Below are 21,064 nucleotides of genomic sequence, written 5' to 3' on the forward strand. Positions count from 1 at the left end.
TATCTGAGAAAAAAGACACCTATGAATGGTTTGTAATAGAAGGGTTATTTCTGTTACCTAACCAGCATGACTTTAGTGCAATAGGACCTCAAAATGTAGGTTAATCAATGAATGTCTGCTTCTGCCTGCCTATATCGGACATTACACTAATCTACAACGAGCTACAGAGACAATTTGTTGTCTAAATATGTATTTGTACTCTACTATTTAAAAAAACAACTTTCATTAAAATCTGTGTTCAATGGGCCCATTACTTGACTGCACATTATTAGGAGTAAATTCATTCATATTATCATGTTTATGATGGTGTAAGAGGATTTCCAGGTAGAAAGATGCGTGAGGCAATGACCCTAGGCTGTGCCCTACTTAAAGTGGCCAGAAATGTACCATAAATTGATGCTCTATAGTAACCTCACATTGAACCTAGTGGCTACCTGTGGCTGCGTGAACAAACAGAGTACATTATGGTCAGGATGTTGTCACTCTCAGCTAAAGTAATAGTTACTAACTATCTTTATATATGCAATTTGTTTTCTGTCACCAGCTCTATGAAACAAATAAGTTATAAAATGTTCTCATTAACGGATTAACGGTTGGAGAATCAGTTCACCTGCTGTGCTAATGACGCCTTGTTGCTAGGTTACGTTTTAACAAGCTGCCTTCAAGCAGTGTCTCAAATTTTGAATACAAAGTGGTATTTTGTGCATTTAATGAACACATAGTCAGGTTAAATGGTGCATTTGGGGGTTACAGAGAATGAAGGTCTTAGCAACAATTAGCGGTTTTAATCGCTACATATGTACATCAGTTTTACCCTTAACATTCCTCTTAATTCTGGCTATGTTGAGCGAAAAAAGGTCTGTGCACTGGTTGCTGAAACAAAACTACCAACAGCTAAACATTTATTTTCTGTTATGATGATATGATAACCTAATGTGTTATTGTTACAAGCTATTATTAATTCCACACAAAAGGTCTTATAGATCTGGACTTTACGAGAAACTTGAAGGCAGCACCAGTTGAGCAGAAAGTTCTCGTTGTCCGGACTCTCAGCTGGAATCTGCTGTGTGTGAAGTCGAGTCAATTTTATTTATATAGCGACAAATCATAACAGAATCTCAGGGCACTCTTCGTATAGCGTGTGAAGTGGAAGCTTTGGCTTTTAAGTAAGTTTTCTCATGCAAATATTTAACTACGCAATATAAATTTTCTATATTGAAACTTTAACGGTACGGCGTAGCTACATAATTTATTTAAAGTGAATAACCGTTAGATAAATATAATACCTGTAATGAATGTCCCTAAAATTTTGCTTTTCCGTCTCGTATTATCTCGTCGATGCTCTTTATTAATCATTTACATTCTGTTGAGTAAATAAATGCGTGTGGCTTGGAAGAATCAATAGGGCAATGGGTAACTGTTACACGTTTTATTTGTCCGTGTCCGTGTCCGTTTGTTCGCGTGAGTGTGTGCGCGTGGGTTGGTGAATCATCTTTTCAGTAAACCAAGTGTTTCAGACCTTAAAAGAAGTCAGACATGCTAATATGTTGCTCTCTCTCCACCCTGTTGGCCAGGATTGAATACAGTTTTACAGCAGACCAGGTAATAAAAGCCTAACGTCTCTAGTGGTCTGACCTCACGGTTTTGTGACCGGCCCGCCTCCCCCTCCGCCTCCAGCGGAATTCAAACCGAGACCAAGCGCTGTCCAACAGCACAGCTGGCTGGAGGAAACATGGGGTCCGCTGTGCACCCCTGCTCGGTGCTGCTGGTTGTGTTTCTGCTGGGGCTTCATCACTCCTCAGGTTTCTGGATCGTCAACGTTGTCTTCCCACCCAACGCCAAATCCAAAGCACCAAGCAACAGCACTCCACCACTCATTATAGGTAAGTGTGGTTGAAGAAAGTTGAAGTAGTGTTGTTGAAGAATCTTAGGTGCCAGAGTAACATCCCTGCAGATATTTCTCCATTTTCAGGATCTAAACTCTGCCTTGGCCTGATAACCACCTGGGCAAGAGCCCAGAACTCCATGGGCAGTGGCATAATGTGTGTCACCTGGTTTGTGCTAATTTAATTGAAATACATTAAATATATTTGGGAGTATGAACCACTGAAGTGCCGTGTCAAGTTTAAAGACTACTTTAATTAATTTTAAATTATGACAGCAAGCCTATGGCAAAACTGGCTTGTACACAAATATTACAGATAGTGTTGGGAAGGAGGGGTTAATGGCCACTCATCTATCTATCTATCTATCTATCTATCTATCTATCTATCTATCTATCTATCTATATAAACTGTCTGAAAAACTGCCTGTCTGTCTCTCTGTCTGTCTGTGTATTGATGTCTAGGCAATCAGTGAGACTGTGCACTGTACTCTGTACATTTGACCCTGTATTTTACTGTTTGTTTCCTCCTTATCTAGGTCATACTAAGGTTTTTTAGGCACAAAGAGCCAAAACATGATTGAGTGGTCATGCTGTGCTCCGACTGTCCACACTTCAGTTTTAGGGGTTTTGCTCTGTCTGGCTTTGTGAAGACCATTAATTTGGCCATTAGTCAATTTTTGGCTGAGACACTATGTCTCCTCTTTGCCCCTTGACTCAGGATTCCTTAATTTTCATCTCTTGTTATATATGTCATTGCATCACTTTTAAGAGCCATAACAGGGAAAACAGAACCTGTGAGTTACTTGCCCCTGTTCCAATAATTGTCTTGTGACCCACTCAGATTCATCTTGTGACCTCTTGGGGGTGTTGGGACCCCCAAGTTGGAAGCCAGTGACCCTTGATATAATTCACCTTTCCGTGCTTACCTTGCAAAGTGATTCACTGATGTGTGTGTTTGTGTTTCCAGTACCAGGGAACTTGGGGAACCGCCTGGAAGCTAAGATTGACAAGCCGACGCTGGTCCACTGGATGTGCTACAAGAAAACTGAACACTGGTTCCCATTGTGGATTGACCTCAACATGTTTATGCCTATAGGTGTAGACTGCTGGATTGATAACATTAGGTAACACTGAATGACCTTAAATGTCTATGCTCTAGCTGTATTACCTTTCACCTGCAAGCAGCTTGATGACATTTTCCCTTTGCTCTACATGTTTGCTTTACCGCAGGTGACAGCAGATGTTGCTGCTTATCACAACAAAAAATCCTGATCATTGATCAGAAATTGTATTTTGAGTGAATCCCGATTAGGGTCATGTTTATTTCTGTTGGTGATTTCCTTTCAGATTTCAGTGTTACTGTACATAATGAAAGGATTGTGTTACTCTGCTCCTTTAAATCTCACAGTCCCAGTCCAGTCAGACAATACCAGAAAGAACAATTATACTGGAGAGACCAAAATATTTTTGTTCTTTTTCAGATGTTATTAGAATCACATTAGAGAATGTGTTTGCCCAAGTAGATTAACATGAATGTCCATGTGCATGCCTCAGACTTGTTTACAACAAGACGACTCGGCGGTCATCCAACTCAGCAGGGGTGCAGGTGCGAGTTCCAGGATTTGGGCAGACCTATGCCATTGAGTTTCTTGACTATAACAAACTGGCTGGTGAGAGAAATACTACAGTACTGGTAGATTGGGAGTGGGGTGTGATTCTGTCGTATTTTCATGCATTTTCTTGTTGAATGACACAAAAGACTCAGATATCTGCTGTTTTTTGCAGGTTATTTTTACACCATGGTGCAACATCTGGTCAATGTGGGCTACACCCGAAATGAGACAGTCCGAGGGGCACCGTACGATTGGAGATTAGCGCCTAGTAAGTAACATGAATACACATGCACCTTCACATACACTCAAACTTACCCGTGGAAATTTTTATCTTGAGAGAATATGTAAATGAAGGTTTGGCACTTTGCATGTGCTGGCTTTGAAGTAAAAAGTCCATCTGAAAGGAAAAGAAGCCAATTCAGCTTGTCCTTTTTAAATACTAATGTCCTGTGGAGTTGGTATTCTGCCCCCCTTTCTCTATGATGGTACTAATGAGAAACAACAGAATTAGAACACAGGTAGAAAAAAAATCTCATGACAATAGAAATAAATTGTATGATACTCATAAAGCTCAATTCATCAATGTTTTTATATGTTTTTGGCAACTTTGAGGCAGCAGAACAAGCTATAAAAACAACACTGAGTATAAACATGTAAGCAGACAGTTGTTTATATACACACTTTTGGCAAACACAGAGCAATATTAGCATTAATTTAGAGTCGTGTTTGTGGTCACCTGATAAATAATATTCACTCTCTTTCTAACTCTGTTTTGGTCTCCAACAACGCCTGCGAGGAAATATTCAGCCCTTTAGTGGCGAAATGCTCCACTGTGTTCACCAGCTAATATCGTCTGCCCATCCTTAGTGATGGAAAGGTAGTGAAGTAGTGGGTTTATTAGATAACAGTTGCCTTTTGCAAGTGGAAGCGATGTCGATGAGAGTAGTAGAACTGAATCAAAAAAGTAAAGTTGTGGGCTATGAAACCGAAACAGTGAGCTGAAAGAAGCTAAGACGTTCTGTAACCTTAACTATAACGGATAATTCTCTGTAGGTTTGTCACTGAGAGAGAGACCTTCCACGTTACAACTTGTCATCTGCTTTATAAATATAAAAATATTGTTGGTGCAGCTTGTAACAGGAATTAAAATGACTACACGTGATTTAAAAAGGATCATGTATGAAAAACCCACAGCTGATAAAGTCAAATATCTAGAAGCTAAAGACAGCAATATTTTTTTCCCAGGAGTTGGTGGAGACCAAAACAGAAGTAAAAGGAGAGTGAATATTTGACTTACATTTAGGCATGTTCAGGTGGCCAGAAACATTACTCCAAAAAAATGACTCTGCTAGATGCATACATAGGCAGCCATTAGCTCGCATGTTTGCCACACAGTAACAACTTTATAAGGTGCTAGTATGCACTTATTGAAATCCCTGCCTTCATCCTGCAACCCCCCTGTCCTGCCTCCTCCCACAGATGAGAATGCAGAGTATCTCACAATGCTGAAGAACCTGGTTGAGGAGATGTACGAGCAGTACCAGCATCCTGTTTACCTGCTGGGACACAGCATGGGCTGCCACTACGTCCTCTACTTTCTCAACCACCAGCCTCAGGCCTGGAAGGACAAGTACATCAGGGGCTTCATTTCCCTGGGAGCCCCGTGGGGGGGTGCTGTTAAACCACTTAGAGTCCTGGCATCAGGTAATGCAAAGGACTTGAAGTAGAATACAATACAATAGAACAGAATACAATAGAAGAGGCTAGTTAGTGGATCTGCACCTGATGCTGTTAATATAACAAAGAAGTCTTCCCATACACCCTCTGGAACATTAAAACAACCCCCACTTTTGATCGAGTGTTTCCTATTTGATCCATTTAACCAAGCATGATCTGCAAAACTATACATTCATATTTGCACCTGTGCCTGTGATTTATAACCTTCCTGTATTTTTGACTTGCTGCTCACTGCAGGTGAAAATGACGGCATCCCGATGATTTCCAACATCAAGATCCGTGAGGAGCAGAGGATGGCAACAACTAATCCTTGGATGCTGCCATTTCAGGAAGTCTGGCCAAAGGATCACGTATTCGTCTCCACACCGACCTTTAACTACACCAACCAGGATTACAAGCGCTTCTTCAGAGACATCAGTTTTGAGGATGGCTGGTAACTAACAGCTTTGATGTTATTACTCCGCCTTGATTAACAAAGGCTGTTCCATTACCCACCTTAAATTTTAGATGTACCATATTGCTGCGTCAGTCTAAATTATTTGTAGAGTAGTGACTATGTAGCACCAGTGCTGATTTATGATCAGTTTGACCTCATAGCACACAAGAACCTGATTATGTGAATGGCAGCAGATAAGTCTACAGTATACACTAAAATTTTGTGTGTGTTTAGAGCATCTGTGAAGTTATTTTGATGAGTAACATACACAACCTGTTGGTGGCTTATTTGACACTAATGCTGGGAGTTGCTATGGTCAGACATTTTCAAATCCAGCATATAGGCTACAGTGGGGGCCTATTTGTAAGTTTTGCTATCGCTACATAGCCAGCATTAGCATTAACAGCTGTTTACTTACTAGACAAGAAGTGTTGTGGGTTCAGCATCAAACTTCATTTCTTTACCACCTTTATCACCAAGACCTGCCTCCAGTGGTGGAAAACAACACCAATGTTAACTCTTTTCTTCTATTAAAGTTAGCATGCTAATCAGCTAGCCCCAGCTCACTGTAGCGCTGCTCAGTGGGTGTATTATAACCTTTTGTATTATAAGCTTAAGCTCTTGTCAAGTGACAATCACCTGCTCCTGATAAGAAACCACATTCGGTGGCAGAGAAAACTTACAATCAGCCCCTCTAAATCTACAGTAACCAACAATTTTTGGTCTGTGTGTGTTTCAGGTACATGTGGGAGGACACCAAGAACCTCACTGGTGATCTCCACCCACCTGGTGTTGAGTTGTGGTGTATGTATGGAGTTGGTCTTCCCACTCCTATAACTTACATTTATGATGAGGAGTTTCCCAATGTGGACCCAGTGGACTTTGTTTACGCCGATGGGGACGACACAGTGGACAGCTTTAGCATGAGTCTTTGCAAACGTTGGAAAGGGCAGCAGGAGCAGCCTGTTCATGTAACTGAGTACCGAGGTCTGACCCACCTTGATATAGTGTACCACGAAAAGGTGCTCAACCAAATCCAGCATATCCTGGAGGGCAAATCAGACATACCTCAAGAAATTGATGTCAGACCTGGAACTGATTAGAAAACAACAGCATTTAAGAGTTTGACAAAAACAAAAACACATGTAGTACTGGATTTTTAGTCTTTTCAGTCTGTTCATGTGTCATGCAAAAAAACACATTATAAATAGCTCCAACCCCTGTCTTGGCCCAAGTAAGTCCAAACCAATGTGGACTTGCAAGTAACCTAACCCTGACCCCCCAGCCCATAACCATGACCCCTTTATCAAAACTAAATGCTGATGACTTGCAATATGGGTTTGACCCCCATCTTTTTATTTATATTCCCAAGCTGCCTATTTTGTTGTGTCTGCCTTATATTTTATGGTGCTCATGATGAGATATAATATGGTTATTATGGTACACAACATTATCGCAATAATTAAAAACATAGTAATAGGGATTTTTGATGATGTAGTCTGTGTGGTTTTATCACAAATCATTCGGCAACATCAAATCCTGTAACATCTTTAAAAAACAATTCTGGTTTGTTTACTTTTGATGAATGATGATTTAATAATCACATTGTTATTATATTAAAATACACACACGCCCAATGACACATATTTGTCATATAATATCGATAGAGCATGACTGTAAGGAACATATAGGTTATAGGGACCTCACCAGTAGCCTATTATTATTGTGTATGATATAACTGTAATATTTCTGTTAGGATTTATATAGTTACAGACATCCGTAAAAATATTTTCGAGAAATGATCCTCAGTAATTTATAGTAGCTTGTACACGCAGATGAAACCAATGATGTAAAATGATAAGGATATTTTATATTACCGTATAAACATGCCAAGTTTGAATGTTTCCACCTATAATAAAGCATATATGATCACACAAGTCACGTGTCAAGTGATTAGGTCATGTTATAGATCCAATGCAAATGGCAAACTTTATCTGTCCCACTACATCTGAGTCGATAAGTTTAGACTTGATTGCTGAAGTTGCGTTGCCGGGTCGATTACTCTGTGATCTGTTGAGGACCTCGTGATCATCATCTTCTCGTTCACCAATCAGCGTCAACGGTCACGTTGTGGTAAACGATCAGAGGAAGAAAAAAAAAACGAGCAGTGAACCAGTGAAACTCAAACGCAGAGCTACACACACACATACACACACACCCACACACACAAACTCACACACCGAAGATACACATCATGACCATTCGGCTATGAGACATCAGAAGTCATGGCGGGTGGGCACCGGATAATCGCTATCTCTTCGCTGCTCCCAGTCGGTTTGTTATTGTTGCTGTTGTCGGATCGGAGCAGCGGGAAACCGCTGGAGAAATGTCTCGGCGACAAGTCTTGTCAGCCCCCAAGACCTCCCGTTGTCCTCAGTAAGTGTCTTCTGCTGTATTTTACAGTGTTTCTGGGCTTGTTCACCTGGCCATCTGTTGCAGAATAATTGCGCAACTTACTGTCACCTCTCAGTCACAACAACAGCTAGCGACGGTGGGCGATATTCAAAACAGGCCAAACTCTAGTCAAAATACAACCATTTTAATCTGTCATTGCTTGTCGCTAACGTCACACAAAGCTGGAAACAATATGATTAGCTTTTCAAATTACTTCTTAGCTATTCTTCAATTCGGCTTGCGCACATCCATCCAGTCTGTATATAAGTCTATTTATTTTTCACTTTATGAGATGTTTGGCCTGTCGGTCCCATTATCTTCCTCAAATCAAAACATCCAGCGAGTCATCGTTAGGAGAGGCGTGTACCAGGATGTACTTGATCTGTGTTTGGAAAAAATGCAATTTTTGAGTATTGTGTTTATGTTGTATCGAAAACGGGTTTCCAACGACTCCGAAAAATACTTAGTCATCGTTTGTCGATGATTGAATTTGGCTTTCAGGGAAGGCGTCCTTACATCACTATATTCGTGAACGGAGTTCGGCTGGAAGTGAGTCAGGAGGATCATCACAAACAGAGAACAGTTATTACCGATTGCGTTAATACACAATTGTTAAATAGAGTGCACATTTAACCGCTGTGTCTATAGACATGTTACTAGTTGTTCTTGTATTGAATTAAAGCTGTTCGTGTGTGTGTGTGTGAGGGGGATTGTTTACAGTCGGAGTAGTCCTCTGGTCATATGACTGAGCTGGAAGAGAGACTGACTTTCCAGCACTGCAGCCAGTTCAGTTCTCAGGATACTGGGGAAGTCTCTGTTTAACCTTCCCTGGACTCTGTTTGACCTTGCAACAAAGTGTGTAACTTTTTATGTAAATTGCAATTCACAATCCAAGTTAAGAGTTACAACATAACATATATTGCCATTTTAAACGGGTCTTGGTTTCAGAGTAATTTTATCTGTGTTTGGACAAGGTCCAACCACAGCTCTGTCTGAGTGTGTGATAAGCGTCTGTGTAACTACTTGATCCACAGTGCCCTACTGATGTTTGTTTGTGCTTGTGGTTAAACAGCCAGTGTGTCCATGAAGGTACCATGCAATTTATCTCACCACATTATACAGTCATTCCCTACTAATTCTAACCAGTTCCCGACCTTCAACCCTACAACAATGTACAATAAGTATTTTAGAGTGGGACATGAAGCTAAACAAATAGCTTAAAAAGGCGAAACACTGACCATTTATTCAGAATTCATGTGAATGCACCACATTCAGAGAGATAGTTTCCATATTGTATATGCGAATCTGAATCATACTGACTCATTCACAGTTCAAATTTAGACTTAATAGTGAACCAATTTTAATTTTGAAAGTGTTCACTCAATAAACACTTTAAAGTATCAGTACAAATTAAGTTTCAGTCAATTAAGTATTCATTTATTTACCTATACCTTTTTAAAGTAGCATTCTGACATGTCTTTGTGTGTGACAGGGCCCCGAATAGTCAAATGACTTGTTCATGTCCAAAAATGCTGTTCAGAAGTTATTATATAAAAATAAATGGTCAAATTTATTTTGGTTTTTACTTGGAAACTTCAGGAATGCACGTTAATGTCGGCACACTAACATGATCACAACGGCAGCGTTAACATGCTGATTTTAAGTAGGTTTGATGTTTACTATGTTCACCATGTTCAACGCGTTTGCTGACATTCTCTAATTAGCAAAAACACAAAGTACAGCTGAGGCTGATGGGAATGTGGTGAGATTTGCAGGTATTTAGTCATAAACTAAAGTATTGCAGAAAGTGAGATTTTGACCTTATGGTGAAGATGAAAGACTCACCGGAAGTATTACATTTCTTCCCGGAGGGGCATCTTATGGTAATTGAAGTCATTAGGATTCATCTTTTGGATCCTGTTAATAGCCCAGAAGCCTATTAAAGACCATTATTGTTCATCAATTTTTTATAACTGTTTACAATAGAAATGTTGTATCAGAGTGACTTTGCAGTAACTCTGAGCTCACATTACTCGTTGCAGTTCCTGGGGATCTGGGGAACCAGTTGGAGGCGAAGCTGGATAAACCCAGTGTTGTCCATTACATCTGCTATAAGAAGACTGACTCCTTCTTCACTCTGTGGCTCAACCTGGAGCTGCTGGTCCCTGTAGCCATCGACTGTTGGATAGACAACATAAGGTATGACGTGGGTGTCCCTGTGTGGGTCTTTCTGTTTGAATACAGTTATCAACGAAGGACGGTTTGTCGGTTCCTGATGAATTTCTCCATCTCACCGTTTTTCCAGTTGTATGGCATTATAACAGGGAGATTCTTTTAAATGTTGAAAAACACATCTTTTTGATATTTTATAATGACTTATAATGTGATGGTAAGTGTGGTGTTTTTCTGTGGTGGCCAAATAGGATACATATTTTCCCTTTGCTGTTTTTGTGGAGTTAGATTTTTGTGAAAACATGGCATGGTGCAAACTCCAAATTTCAATAGGGAGTAGGTAGATGGGTTCAATGACCTGGTTGACTTTCCGTGAATCAACCTACACTGGATAAACTGACCTTTGAACCCTCCGTTTATCAACGAGGAATGTATGGAAACAGAGGGTGAGATAGAATTCCTTTAATCTCTCCATCAGCTATCAACTAACAGTGATCCTGTGTTTTTAGCCATTCAACATAATTAATATTTTACTGGAACAAAATCCTGTTTTCAGAAAATATATATTGTATTTTTTTAAATCAATTTAGAGACGAGAACTGTGAACTACAATATCTTAAAGAAATGAGAACTTTGTCATGATGCAATTAAATAGGTGGAGGGTTGATGTGTTTAGTCTTGAACAAAGTTATCTTAACTATTGGTGTGCTCTTGTTTTGAAATGAAAGCAACAGTAGAGTAGATAGAGGAAAACAATGATCAGCACTCAAATAACTGGCTGATCATATGCTTGTACTTTCTTGGTTGGCATGGCAATCACAACAAACAGTACATTTTTACTGAAGCTGCACAAAAGTTAATTTAAAGCTGACTAACCGGCTTAAATATATTCTAATCTGCAACAAAAATTGTGTCTATTTTGTTGTATATTTTGTTATGTGTAAGTAAAAGTTACACATTATTGTGAATATTGTAAAATTGAAACAATTACATATAGATCTTGACAATTCTTCAACAACCTACACATTATATTAGCTAACATTAGCTCTCAGAAGCTAGTGGTCATACCAGACCAAGTAAGACTGTAGCAGCGAAACCTCTGAATTTATTGAATAAAGCCTCTTATTGTTAATGAAATCAAATTCAGGTTAGCATCAAATCATTAGCAATCAGATCAAGCTAACGTAAGATTTCACCTATGAAGAACAAATCCACGCTTAAATCCATGTACATGAAATTACCTAGAACCGTGACAACTTGAATGACTGGCTAAATACAAAAAGTTGGTGAGACATGAGAGTCATGCTACAGGTTTGTGCATGTTTAGATGCATCACACTAAATGGATACAGTAAAGGTTTCACTGTCTGAGTCACTGGTTGGCAGCTTTAGTGAAATAACTTCAATACATTTTGGTAAAGGTGAATTTATTTTAAACTCTCATGGGTAAAGAAAATTTCTAATGCTGATTACTATTTGTACTATTTTGAGAAATAATCAAACCCAGTTTGAGTGTTTCTCTAGCAATCATAGATGTTTTGCTCTTCAAAAGTGTCCAAAAAAAAAAATTTAAATGTAAATGTTCACTTCTGCTTGCCAAACCCAGATGTCCTTTCTCACATCTGCTGTGAATAACAAAACAGGAAGTGTTTCTGTTGCCTTGTAGTAAGATCTATTTCTGAGTGTTTGTGGAGAACCAATAGTGATCTCCTTGTGACAATTTGTGAATGTGTGTGTGTGTGCAGATTGATCTACAACAGGACGACACACACCACCTCGTCCCCTCCGGGGGTGGATATTCGTATCCCGGGGTTCGGACAGACGTATTCACTGGAGTATCTGGACCCCAGCAAACGCAGTGTGGGTGAGTTGAAGGCACAAAACCAAACAGTCCCATAGAGAGGTGAGAACTTCCAAAAATACCCTCTCGCATAACGTCTAAATGTGTTCTCACAAACGTACACAAGGACGTTCATGTTTTGGGGAATAGGCTGAAATGTGTGATGCTTAATGTTTTTTTTTCGTTTGTGTGTGTGTCTCCTAGGCATGTATTTCTTTACCATAGTGCAATCACTGGTAGACTGGGGCTACACCAGAGATGACGATGTCAGAGGTGCTCCTTACGATTGGAGGAAAGCCCCGAGTAAGCAAACACACACAAACACACTCGGAGAACTGCTGGAATTTAGCCCTGATTAACATCTCCTCCCTTGGTCTTAACCCCTAACCCATGAATGATGAACCCTCACCTGTAAAACCTAAAATACTTTGTCTGGTTCATGTAGCTGCTCCTCACTAGACCAGGAGGTATATACAGCAATTTCACCCATCAGGCCACATTTTTCAACTGGTGTGCTGCTGTTAGAGCTTTTCTGTCCAAACCAGGGACCAATCGAATGTTAGGACTTGGAAGCGCTCCGCCCTAATGTTGGAAATGCAGAGAATTTCATTTGTTTACTCATCTCCTCTGTCGTTCTTTCTCGCTCTTCCAGATGAGAATAAAGTGTACTTCCTGGCGCTCCAGCAGATGATTGAAGAGATGGCAGAGAAAGCTGGCGGGCCTGTGGTGCTCATCGCTCACAGTATGGGCAACATGTACACCTTGTACTTCCTCAACCAGCAGCCTCAAGCCTGGAAAGACAAATACATCAAAGCTTTCATCTGTCTGGGACCACCGTGGGCCGGGGTGGCCAAGACCCTCCGCGTGATCATCTCTGGTAAGAGATAGAACCAATTCTACGGAAACAGTACTACTCTGCATATGTTGTGGCTCTGACTGTGTTGGGTTGTACGTTAAGACTACATCATAACTTCTCTTACAAAGAATAAATAATCTAAAATACATTTTTCTGAATTGTTACAACAAAAAAACAGTCAAGCATGAACCTACATATCTGCAGAAGTATAGTAAATAAGCATTCACAGGGTCTCTCTTGCATCAATGGTCTCTGTGTTACACCATAAAGAGACTTACTAAATGCCTCACACCCTAAGCAGACATGGATTCAAGAGTAAAAGAGATGATATGGAAGTATGGCCAACATACTGTATGTCACACTTTTTAAAATGCTGTTTAATTATGATGTGAGCTGACGCACCATATCTTCAAAGGCAAAATGTTGCACCAATCACCTTTTGCTTGATGACCCAAAAAGAAACGTCAGTTAGGTTAGCATCATCTGCTTGTTCCCTCTCATTGTATGATAGCGCTGACCCTGAAACACACTGTCAATTTACACATGACTTTACACACAAAATTAGTGATTATATTTACATTTAGCTCTCGCAACCCAATCCAGAAGCGTTACCTGTGAAGTTGTCATCTGTGAAGCCATCTTAGTCAGACACCAAAGGAGGAAGTTGCCAAATACATCTCTAATTGAAGCAATTGAAGCCTGTGTAATAATCCCCGGTAATATAAAGTAGCTGTTCTCATCCAACATTTGTTCCTTTACTAGATTAGTTCATAGTTGCTAAGAACAAATTGCATAAAGGAGAGTTGCATCAGATTGTGTATGTTGGTAACTGTTGCCTTGCAGAATCAAATAATGATATACTCAGGGTTAAACGATACTGTGCAACACATTATACTGTATGTTTACGTGCCATGTTTTTCAGGTACAGTCCGGACACCAAGTTTTTGGACAGTTTCACATTTTTTGTTCATCAGGCTCATTCAGTTTGAAATAAAATAATGAACACATACATTTAAGTGCCAAGTCGCAGTTTTAGTTTTCAGTAGGTTTACCTCAACTGTACGTCTCTCAGGACATGAGAAGTGTTTTTTTTTTTTAATCACGTAATGAAACTGTTGGGTTTTTAGGTCCTGGTCTAGAAATCCTTTTTCCAGTTTCACTTCTCTGTCACTGGTTTCTTTTCTCGTCCTACAGGTGACAATAACCGCATCCCAGTCATTAGCCCGTTGAAGATTCGCTCCCAGCAACGCTCTGCTGTCTCCACCTCCTGGCTGCTCCCCTATGCCCACTCTTGGCCCAAAGATGAGGTGTGTGTGTGTGTGTGTGTGTGTGTGTGTGTGTGTGTGTGTGTGTGTGTGTGTGTGTGTTCATGTACGTTGGTACACATGCATTCATCAGTAAATGTCTAGCGGACTCAACTGTCATTACCCTTGTTTCCAGCTGCAGCGGGCAGCACCAACATCCCACTGTATGCTACTGCTAGCTAAGCAACTAGCGGGTGAACCTTTAGCATTTTGTATTTAGCAGCTAAAGATCCAGATATTTTCTTCAAGAGTTGGTCGAGACCAAAAACAGAGCTAAAAAGAAAGTGACTATTGGATATAAGTACACAAAAACACAACTTAAAATGAATGCTAATGCAACTGTTTGTTAGCGTGTTAGCCAAAACAACTTTAAACAACAACCTTTTAAATAGTTACTAAATAAGTCTCTCCACATGATGCACTGTTTTACTATTTAAGATAAAAATGTAATAGTGTGAACAAAACTTATTAATTTTTGGCCCTCCACCTTAAGGTCCTGGTGCAGACACCCACCGCCAACTACACTCTGCAGGACTACAAGCGGCTCTACTCGGACATTGGTTTTGAGGATGGCTGGCAGATGCGGCAGGACACGGAGCCACTGGTAACCGACCTCACACCCCCCGGCGTCGCCGTCCACTGCTTATATGGCAGCGGCGTCGAAACATCTGAGGCCTTCCAGTACTCTGACAAATTCCCCGACGTGGAGCCCACGGTGGTGTTTGGCGACGGGGACGGGACAGTGAACCTGCGGAGCGCCATCCAGTGTAAGCGGTGGGTAGGAAAGCAGAAACAGCCTGTGATGTTAAAAGAGCTTCCAGGGAACGAACACGTGAACATGTTGCTGAACATGACGACTGTGGCTTACATCAAGACCGTGCTGTTCTCACCCTGATGCCGGCAGGGAGACCGCTTTACTCACAATCGCTGTAATATTTAAACTCTACACAGTCACACTCACAGCCATAGAAGGACAGACAGGAACTAACTCATGTTGTCTGTCTCTCTGAACATCGACTGCCAAAGTATTCCCTTGTACATGCCACACTGCTCCAGAAAAAATGTTGTAGTTTTGTAGGGTAATATTGCAGAATCGAAGTTTTAAATTAATTTTATAGCTGTAATTATACAATTTATGTTAATGTCAGGTTGTTTACTGTTGAAAAGCCTAAATATGATGACTTTTATATTGGTCTCAGATTTGAAAGAGCTCAAGATTTTACCTACTAAATCCATGTTATGATAAAAAAAGACATGTGAAAAACCAGGGATAAACTGTATGTGCCACTCTCTGAGATGTGGAAGTCAGAGCTTTTATCAGTGTTGTGAAAGAGATTTCTGAACTCCTTTTGACTTTGATGTTAGGATTAATGGTCAAGCACATATTTTATTTGCATCTTTCCTAGTGCAACACATCATGTGTCAGTCTTTGTTTTTATATATATATATATATACACACACACACACAAACACACGTATTTGATATATATATTATATATTTGATTAGTTAACAAATCTTAGACTTTTACCAAAAACAACTTGATTAATTTTTTTGTCATTTGAATCATTTGTTGATTTTTTTTTTTCTTTTAAATATGTTTTGCATGCAGCCAAGCTGTAAGTCCTTGATGGTCCAACTTTGTTGTTTTTATTGTGTTGTCCATGTTACATGAGTCGTGTGGTGAAGGACTGGAACCATATGTGGAAGTTGATTTTAGTCACTCAAGGTCAAACAACAAGATTTTTCAAGTTATAGACAAAAAAACATCTTCACTTGAAGTCCACTTGCTGTCATTTTCTTGAGCTTTCAACTGCATCTCACAGCCTTAATCAATGAAAGGAGTGGGCTCCATTCATTGAACTTGTTCTGTGTAATGATGAAGACCATAAAAAAATGCAGTTGAAAGCTCCAGGAAAAGCTAACAAGTGGACTTTGAAAGACTTGAAAAATCTGCTTTGACTCAACAGTAAAACAAAATGACATTTTAAAAGTTAGACAAAAAAAATCTGAACTATGGGTCCACTTACTTTTTCAAAAAACTTTCAACTGCTTCTCATGGTCTTCATCAATAAATAAAGTTTTGATCAGTTGTTGTGGAGGTTAGCCCAGTTGTCCTCACATGACCTATGGATGGAACTTGAGTCTGAACTTCAGACCGTAGTTTCGTAGTTAGGTCGCATGATGACAACTGTATCTGCTGATGAAGATCATGAGATGTGGGTGAAAGCACCAGAAAAGTGGACCTTGAGTTTGTTTTGTTTTGTTTTTTGTCAAACTTTCTAGGTGGCTGTATGAAAATGTTTTTCTAATTTGGCAAAAAAAAAAAAAAAAAAAAAAAAAGCCAAATGATAGTGAGAAGTGTTTTGTTTTTTTGCAGCTTGTGGTTTAACATTCATGCATTATTCAAGTTCTTTTACTTCAACCTGGCCAGCATGCACTCCTGCTTTACCTCTGTCCATACATCACAAAGGAACGGCTGTTTCTCCTTATACTTCATGTTCTATAAAGTATATTTTAATGGTTCTGCACAGATGTTTTGACAAGTTTAGTATGAACCAGGTGCCTGGAGAGGCTGGATTTACACAGGCACCAATGATGGGACTTTTATTACTTTATGGAACAAATCAGATCTTTTTCTTGTATGTTTTATTATTTGTTATTTCCTCTCGTTTGGATCCGAAAATGTCAGACTGATGTTATATAGAGTTTATATCGTGACTCCCTGTCCTTGTTGAGAGGCAGCCAGAATCTCTCTGACTTGGGTGATCGTACTGTACCATCCAGCCCTGACTGGGGAAGACCAAGATGATATACTCCAAGTGTCATATCTGCTGTGAACTATTTTAGGATTGTGTGTCATAAACATGTGTTGCCTTCAACAGAGTAAAACATGTCAAATATTACATTCAGCCACTGACATTTCTTTGTGGAGTAAATCCCTTTAACCGCATTCAACAGATTAATGTTTTTGTTCTTCCGGACAGGGCAGTTGTTCTCTGGACAAGCACAGGACAGAAATCGTTTTAACTGTGCTGTAAGTGATGACAAATCGCTTCCTCAAATCGCTCTGTTTACTTGTCAATGAGGTAAATGGCAAGATATGACGGAACCACTCGTTGAGATTACATTACTGATTAAGTCCACAACTTCCTTTCTTTGAAGCCTTCGCATGTCGCCCCCCTCACATGTGCAGCTTCTCTCGAATCAAAGCTTGTTTCAGTCACACTTCACCCCTCTGAACTCTAAACACAACTTGTTGTATCTTATTGTCCAAAGCAAAAGTAAGTATAAAATGAGTAGCAACTTTATTTATATTCAGTATTAAAATAGTGAGAAACGAAAAAAAAATACAATAACATTTTTTTAAACCCTGATTGTCTTTGTCGGGGCAGGACATGTTACATATGTCTCAGCAGTTATTAAAGGGGATTCCCTGTGTGATGACAGCTGATGTGTTACTGTCCTCTTTATGGTCAAAATGTGAGTAACAGTTGTAATGTATGAGGTGAGTCCTTCCCCTGGCTTTGCAATGTGGTTCATGACCTGACATGAGATGTTTCAGTTCTGTCTGGTTTTAGGTTTCCAGGGGGAAGCGGAAAGTTTTGTTCCCTGTCCGGCAGCGCAGCTCCACGCCATCCAGCCTCAGACGAAATGGCCCCTCTTCATGTTCATCAACCACACGCTTAATAATTAAAATAATTAGACACATAAGAACAGTGATCAGTTGGTAAATCATCATGAATTTTGAGGCCAATAGGGATATTTGAATTTTAAAAGACTTACTGACATATTGGCATTATTCCATTTTTAGCATAAACACTCATTTTTAATAAAGATGAATTATATCTATATATAAGATATATACTGATCGGGACATTTTACCAAAAAAAAAAACAAAAACTTGTCAGTCTCCTTGGTGGACATAAGGACCAGAAGAGCGACATGTTTGTGCGATAAGCTAATACTTGTCGATATATTGGCCTGCCGATCAATCGATCTGTCTGGCTCCAAACAAACATAGGCACCTTAAAATGGACTGAATTGTAGTACACCCTTAGATTTTGAAATTAGGAAAAAACATATTATTTAAAGGGAAGGATGGACACACAGTGACATCAGTGTTGAGGATGGACTGAAACGAGAGATCTCAGTACCTGCAGCTCCTGAAGGCATCCCTTCATCTGCGCTGTCAGGTCTCCAACACACCAGGCGAGACTCACATGGAAAGATGGTTCCTAGACGATACATCAGAGGGAAGATTGCGGGGTTAAGACATGAATGTGCACTCCTCCAGATTCTTTTGGATGATTTGTTCACATTCCTAAGACATGATAATGACGTCACATCATTAAATGGCTGATTATTCTGCAGATTCACTGTAGTTATCCAGGTAGCAACGCTTCCAACACACAAACTTTTTTTTTTTTTTTTTGGCAACAGAGCTCAGAGGAGAAAATCCATTTGTTGATCAGAGACCTTGTAGAAAGTTTCGAGGCGAAACTCCATCATCGTTCTGTCCACAACTTGGACCAGGTCCAACAACTGAGCATGCCCAGTGTACACTTCCATACCCAAGAACGTCCTGCAGGGGACAAACAGACAGCAAACACAAACAGGCCGTCAGAGCATGACGAACTGGTGCTCAGGGGAAATGAAAACAGAATCATAAGGACAGCAGACAAGTCAGACACATAAAAACAGGTCAAGAAAAAGAGAAAATGAAAAGCTTGGACTTTACCTCGTCCCCTCAGCGTTACAATAGACCTTTAGTTTCCCTGCTGAGCACACAAACCTGGCAACAAGAAACAAGAAACAGGAGGTTTCAGCTAGAATTAAAATTTCCCTAAGTCTATGTCCTCGGCCACCGTCCTATTTTAAATTGACAACGGGCCATGAGTAGAAAAACTAACCGTTTGCAGTGTGCCAAGTCTGCCCTGAGGCTCTGTGTAAAGGGCTGAATCCAGTGGTGTCTCAGCACCACCGTCTGAGACAGGCTGAGGTGGAACTCCTCCTGTGGGGTCAAATCCACACCATGAGCCCTCGCAGCTGAGAGCAGCTCCTCCAGCAACTCCCTGAACTCCTCCTCAGGGTGGTCTGATGTGGAGAGGAGACAGAGAGAAAACATGTACATAAGAAACCAGATGGGAGTACTCAGGATGCAACTTTGGTTGATGATCTAGTGGTCAAGTCTTACATGGCAAATAAACGTAAGTGGCCCAGTTTCCTCTCTCGTGCTTGAAAGAGCGGACACGTCCACCGTGAAGAGAGCTGTCTTCAGTCTGTGTGTCCACTTCGTCCGGAAACATGGCCAGCAGGCAACCAGGGAGAGGCAGCCTGCAGGACACACAGCCAATGTCATTCAATATGTCTTCAGTTTCATTTAAAGACTCACATCTTACACTACAATTAAGAAACAATTAAGGTTAATAAATTACATTGAAAGGTTAACGTGAAATCTATCAAACAGTTTTCCGAAGCCATCTTGTTCATGTGTTAAAATTTGAGAAACAGGAAGCGGTAGTAAGTGAAGTTGCAATAGACTCATCTGAGTGTTTACCATTTTAAACATATTTTTTCACATTCAGGTTAAGAAACTTCATGGTATCAAGCAGCTGTACAACAATAAAGTGTCTTGAAACAATATTTAATCACATAATCAAAGTTTTTATGTGGGAAGCTAATAAAATCTTATCATGTATAAAATTATTTATGTTCTGGCTCAGTTACTCTGGCTGCAGCCATGTTTAATTGTTCAATAACTTCTCTTAAAACTTCCTTTGGCCAGATGGCTTTCTAACCACAGGAGACCAATAGATGAAGGTGCTCACTGGTGATGAGTTTTCTTTTATTATGAATCATTTTGCATTTGTTTAGGTAGGTAGGTAAGTAAGTTACTTTATTTATACCCGTAGGTAAATTCTGTTCACAGTAAAAGAGTCATCTGTCCTACAGACGCACATCCAACACACAGCACAGAGAACACCACGTGCACAGGGCAAATGTAATAATAATAATAAATAAATAAATAAACTAAAACATTGCTGCTGGAACAAAGCTCTCTCTATATTGTTTTGTTCTGCACTTTAGGACTATGAACCTTCGTCCAGGAGGAAGAAGCTTAAATTCAACATTAAAAAGTAATCATTTATCGACTATCGGCTATCCGCTGTAACTGTCTCGTGTACACGGATGTTGGGTTAAGCTGTGACTCACCAATCAGCTGACTGGACCTTGTTTATCTATTTCTTTGTGTTTTCTAACCTGTATATGAAGCCCATCTTGGGACAAACTTTGCAAATGAACTTCAACATGCTTTGGACGGTTCAGTGAATACTCTGAGCTGTGTGTCTGTATCAGTTATGATGAAGATGCTCTTCATTTCACAGTGAACTGTAATATCTGCTACCACACATCCCTAGTTACACACAAACACACACCTTGTTTTAATATCCTGTTCTTCAGTTTTGGGTTTCTTCCTCACTGGGCAGAGATCGTTATCATCATCTTCCTCTTGACACTTTCGGGAGCAACTGTTTAGACCAGCCGCCGCCTCGCTGTCCTCCTCCTCCGAGCTGCTGCTGTAGCCAACCAACATCCTCCAGTCAGCGAAGAGTCACATCAGACTTTCATTAAACATGTAAACTATCTAAAAGACCCAAAGGAAGTGACATAGTTATTAAAATGTAGGGGAAAGTGACATGTTAGCTTGAATTCACACGATCAGCCGGTGTGTGTTCCGCACTGCCCCGCGCTTCCGATGTAAACAA

General features: G+C 40.1%; 3 protein-coding genes across 4 annotated transcripts; 2 read left to right on the forward strand and 1 right to left on the reverse strand.

The window, feature by feature from the left end:
• Positions 1 to 1,491: 1,491 nt before the first annotated feature.
• On the forward strand, positions 1,492 to 7,608 carry LOC111222526 (phosphatidylcholine-sterol acyltransferase-like). The gene is made up of 7 exons (XM_022746289.1): positions 1,492 to 1,883; positions 2,853 to 3,009; positions 3,440 to 3,555; positions 3,671 to 3,766; positions 4,978 to 5,202; positions 5,473 to 5,668; positions 6,411 to 7,608. Exons 1-7 carry the CDS (start codon positions 1,733 to 1,735, stop codon positions 6,772 to 6,774), a joined length of 1,305 nt encoding a protein of 434 aa, XP_022602010.1. The 5' UTR covers positions 1,492 to 1,732; the 3' UTR covers positions 6,775 to 7,608.
• A 226-nt stretch (positions 7,609 to 7,834) lies between these two features.
• On the forward strand, positions 7,835 to 16,581 carry LOC111222488 (group XV phospholipase A2-like). The gene is made up of 7 exons (XM_022746239.1): positions 7,835 to 8,107; positions 10,168 to 10,324; positions 12,042 to 12,160; positions 12,341 to 12,439; positions 12,789 to 13,013; positions 14,187 to 14,299; positions 14,790 to 16,581. The coding sequence occupies exons 1-7, from the start codon at positions 7,957 to 7,959 to the stop codon at positions 15,189 to 15,191; spliced, it is 1,266 nt and encodes a 421-aa protein (XP_022601960.1). The 5' UTR covers positions 7,835 to 7,956; the 3' UTR covers positions 15,192 to 16,581.
• A 998-nt stretch (positions 16,582 to 17,579) lies between these two features.
• Positions 17,580 to 21,048, reverse strand: usb1 (U6 snRNA biogenesis phosphodiesterase 1). 2 transcript variants are annotated; one of them, XM_022746240.1, is made up of 7 exons: positions 20,735 to 21,048; positions 19,492 to 19,631; positions 19,208 to 19,391; positions 19,036 to 19,089; positions 18,774 to 18,879; positions 18,452 to 18,532; positions 17,580 to 17,979 (listed from the first exon to the last, which is right to left on the reverse strand). In XM_022746240.1, exons 1-7 carry the CDS (start codon positions 20,890 to 20,892, stop codon positions 17,872 to 17,874), a joined length of 831 nt encoding a protein of 276 aa, XP_022601961.1. In that variant the 5' UTR covers positions 20,893 to 21,048; the 3' UTR covers positions 17,580 to 17,871. The 2 variants fall into 2 exon arrangements, with proteins under 2 accessions (XP_022601961.1, XP_022601962.1); XM_022746241.1 differs by lacking the exon at positions 19,036 to 19,089.
• Between the last annotated feature and the right edge of the window lie 16 nt (positions 21,049 to 21,064).

This window comes from Seriola dumerili, unplaced genomic scaffold (genome assembly GCF_002260705.1).
Source record: "Seriola dumerili isolate Sdu_G_001 unplaced genomic scaffold, Sdu_1.0 BDQW01000097.1, whole genome shotgun sequence".
Taxonomy (NCBI): Eukaryota; Metazoa; Chordata; class Actinopteri; order Carangiformes; family Carangidae; genus Seriola; species Seriola dumerili.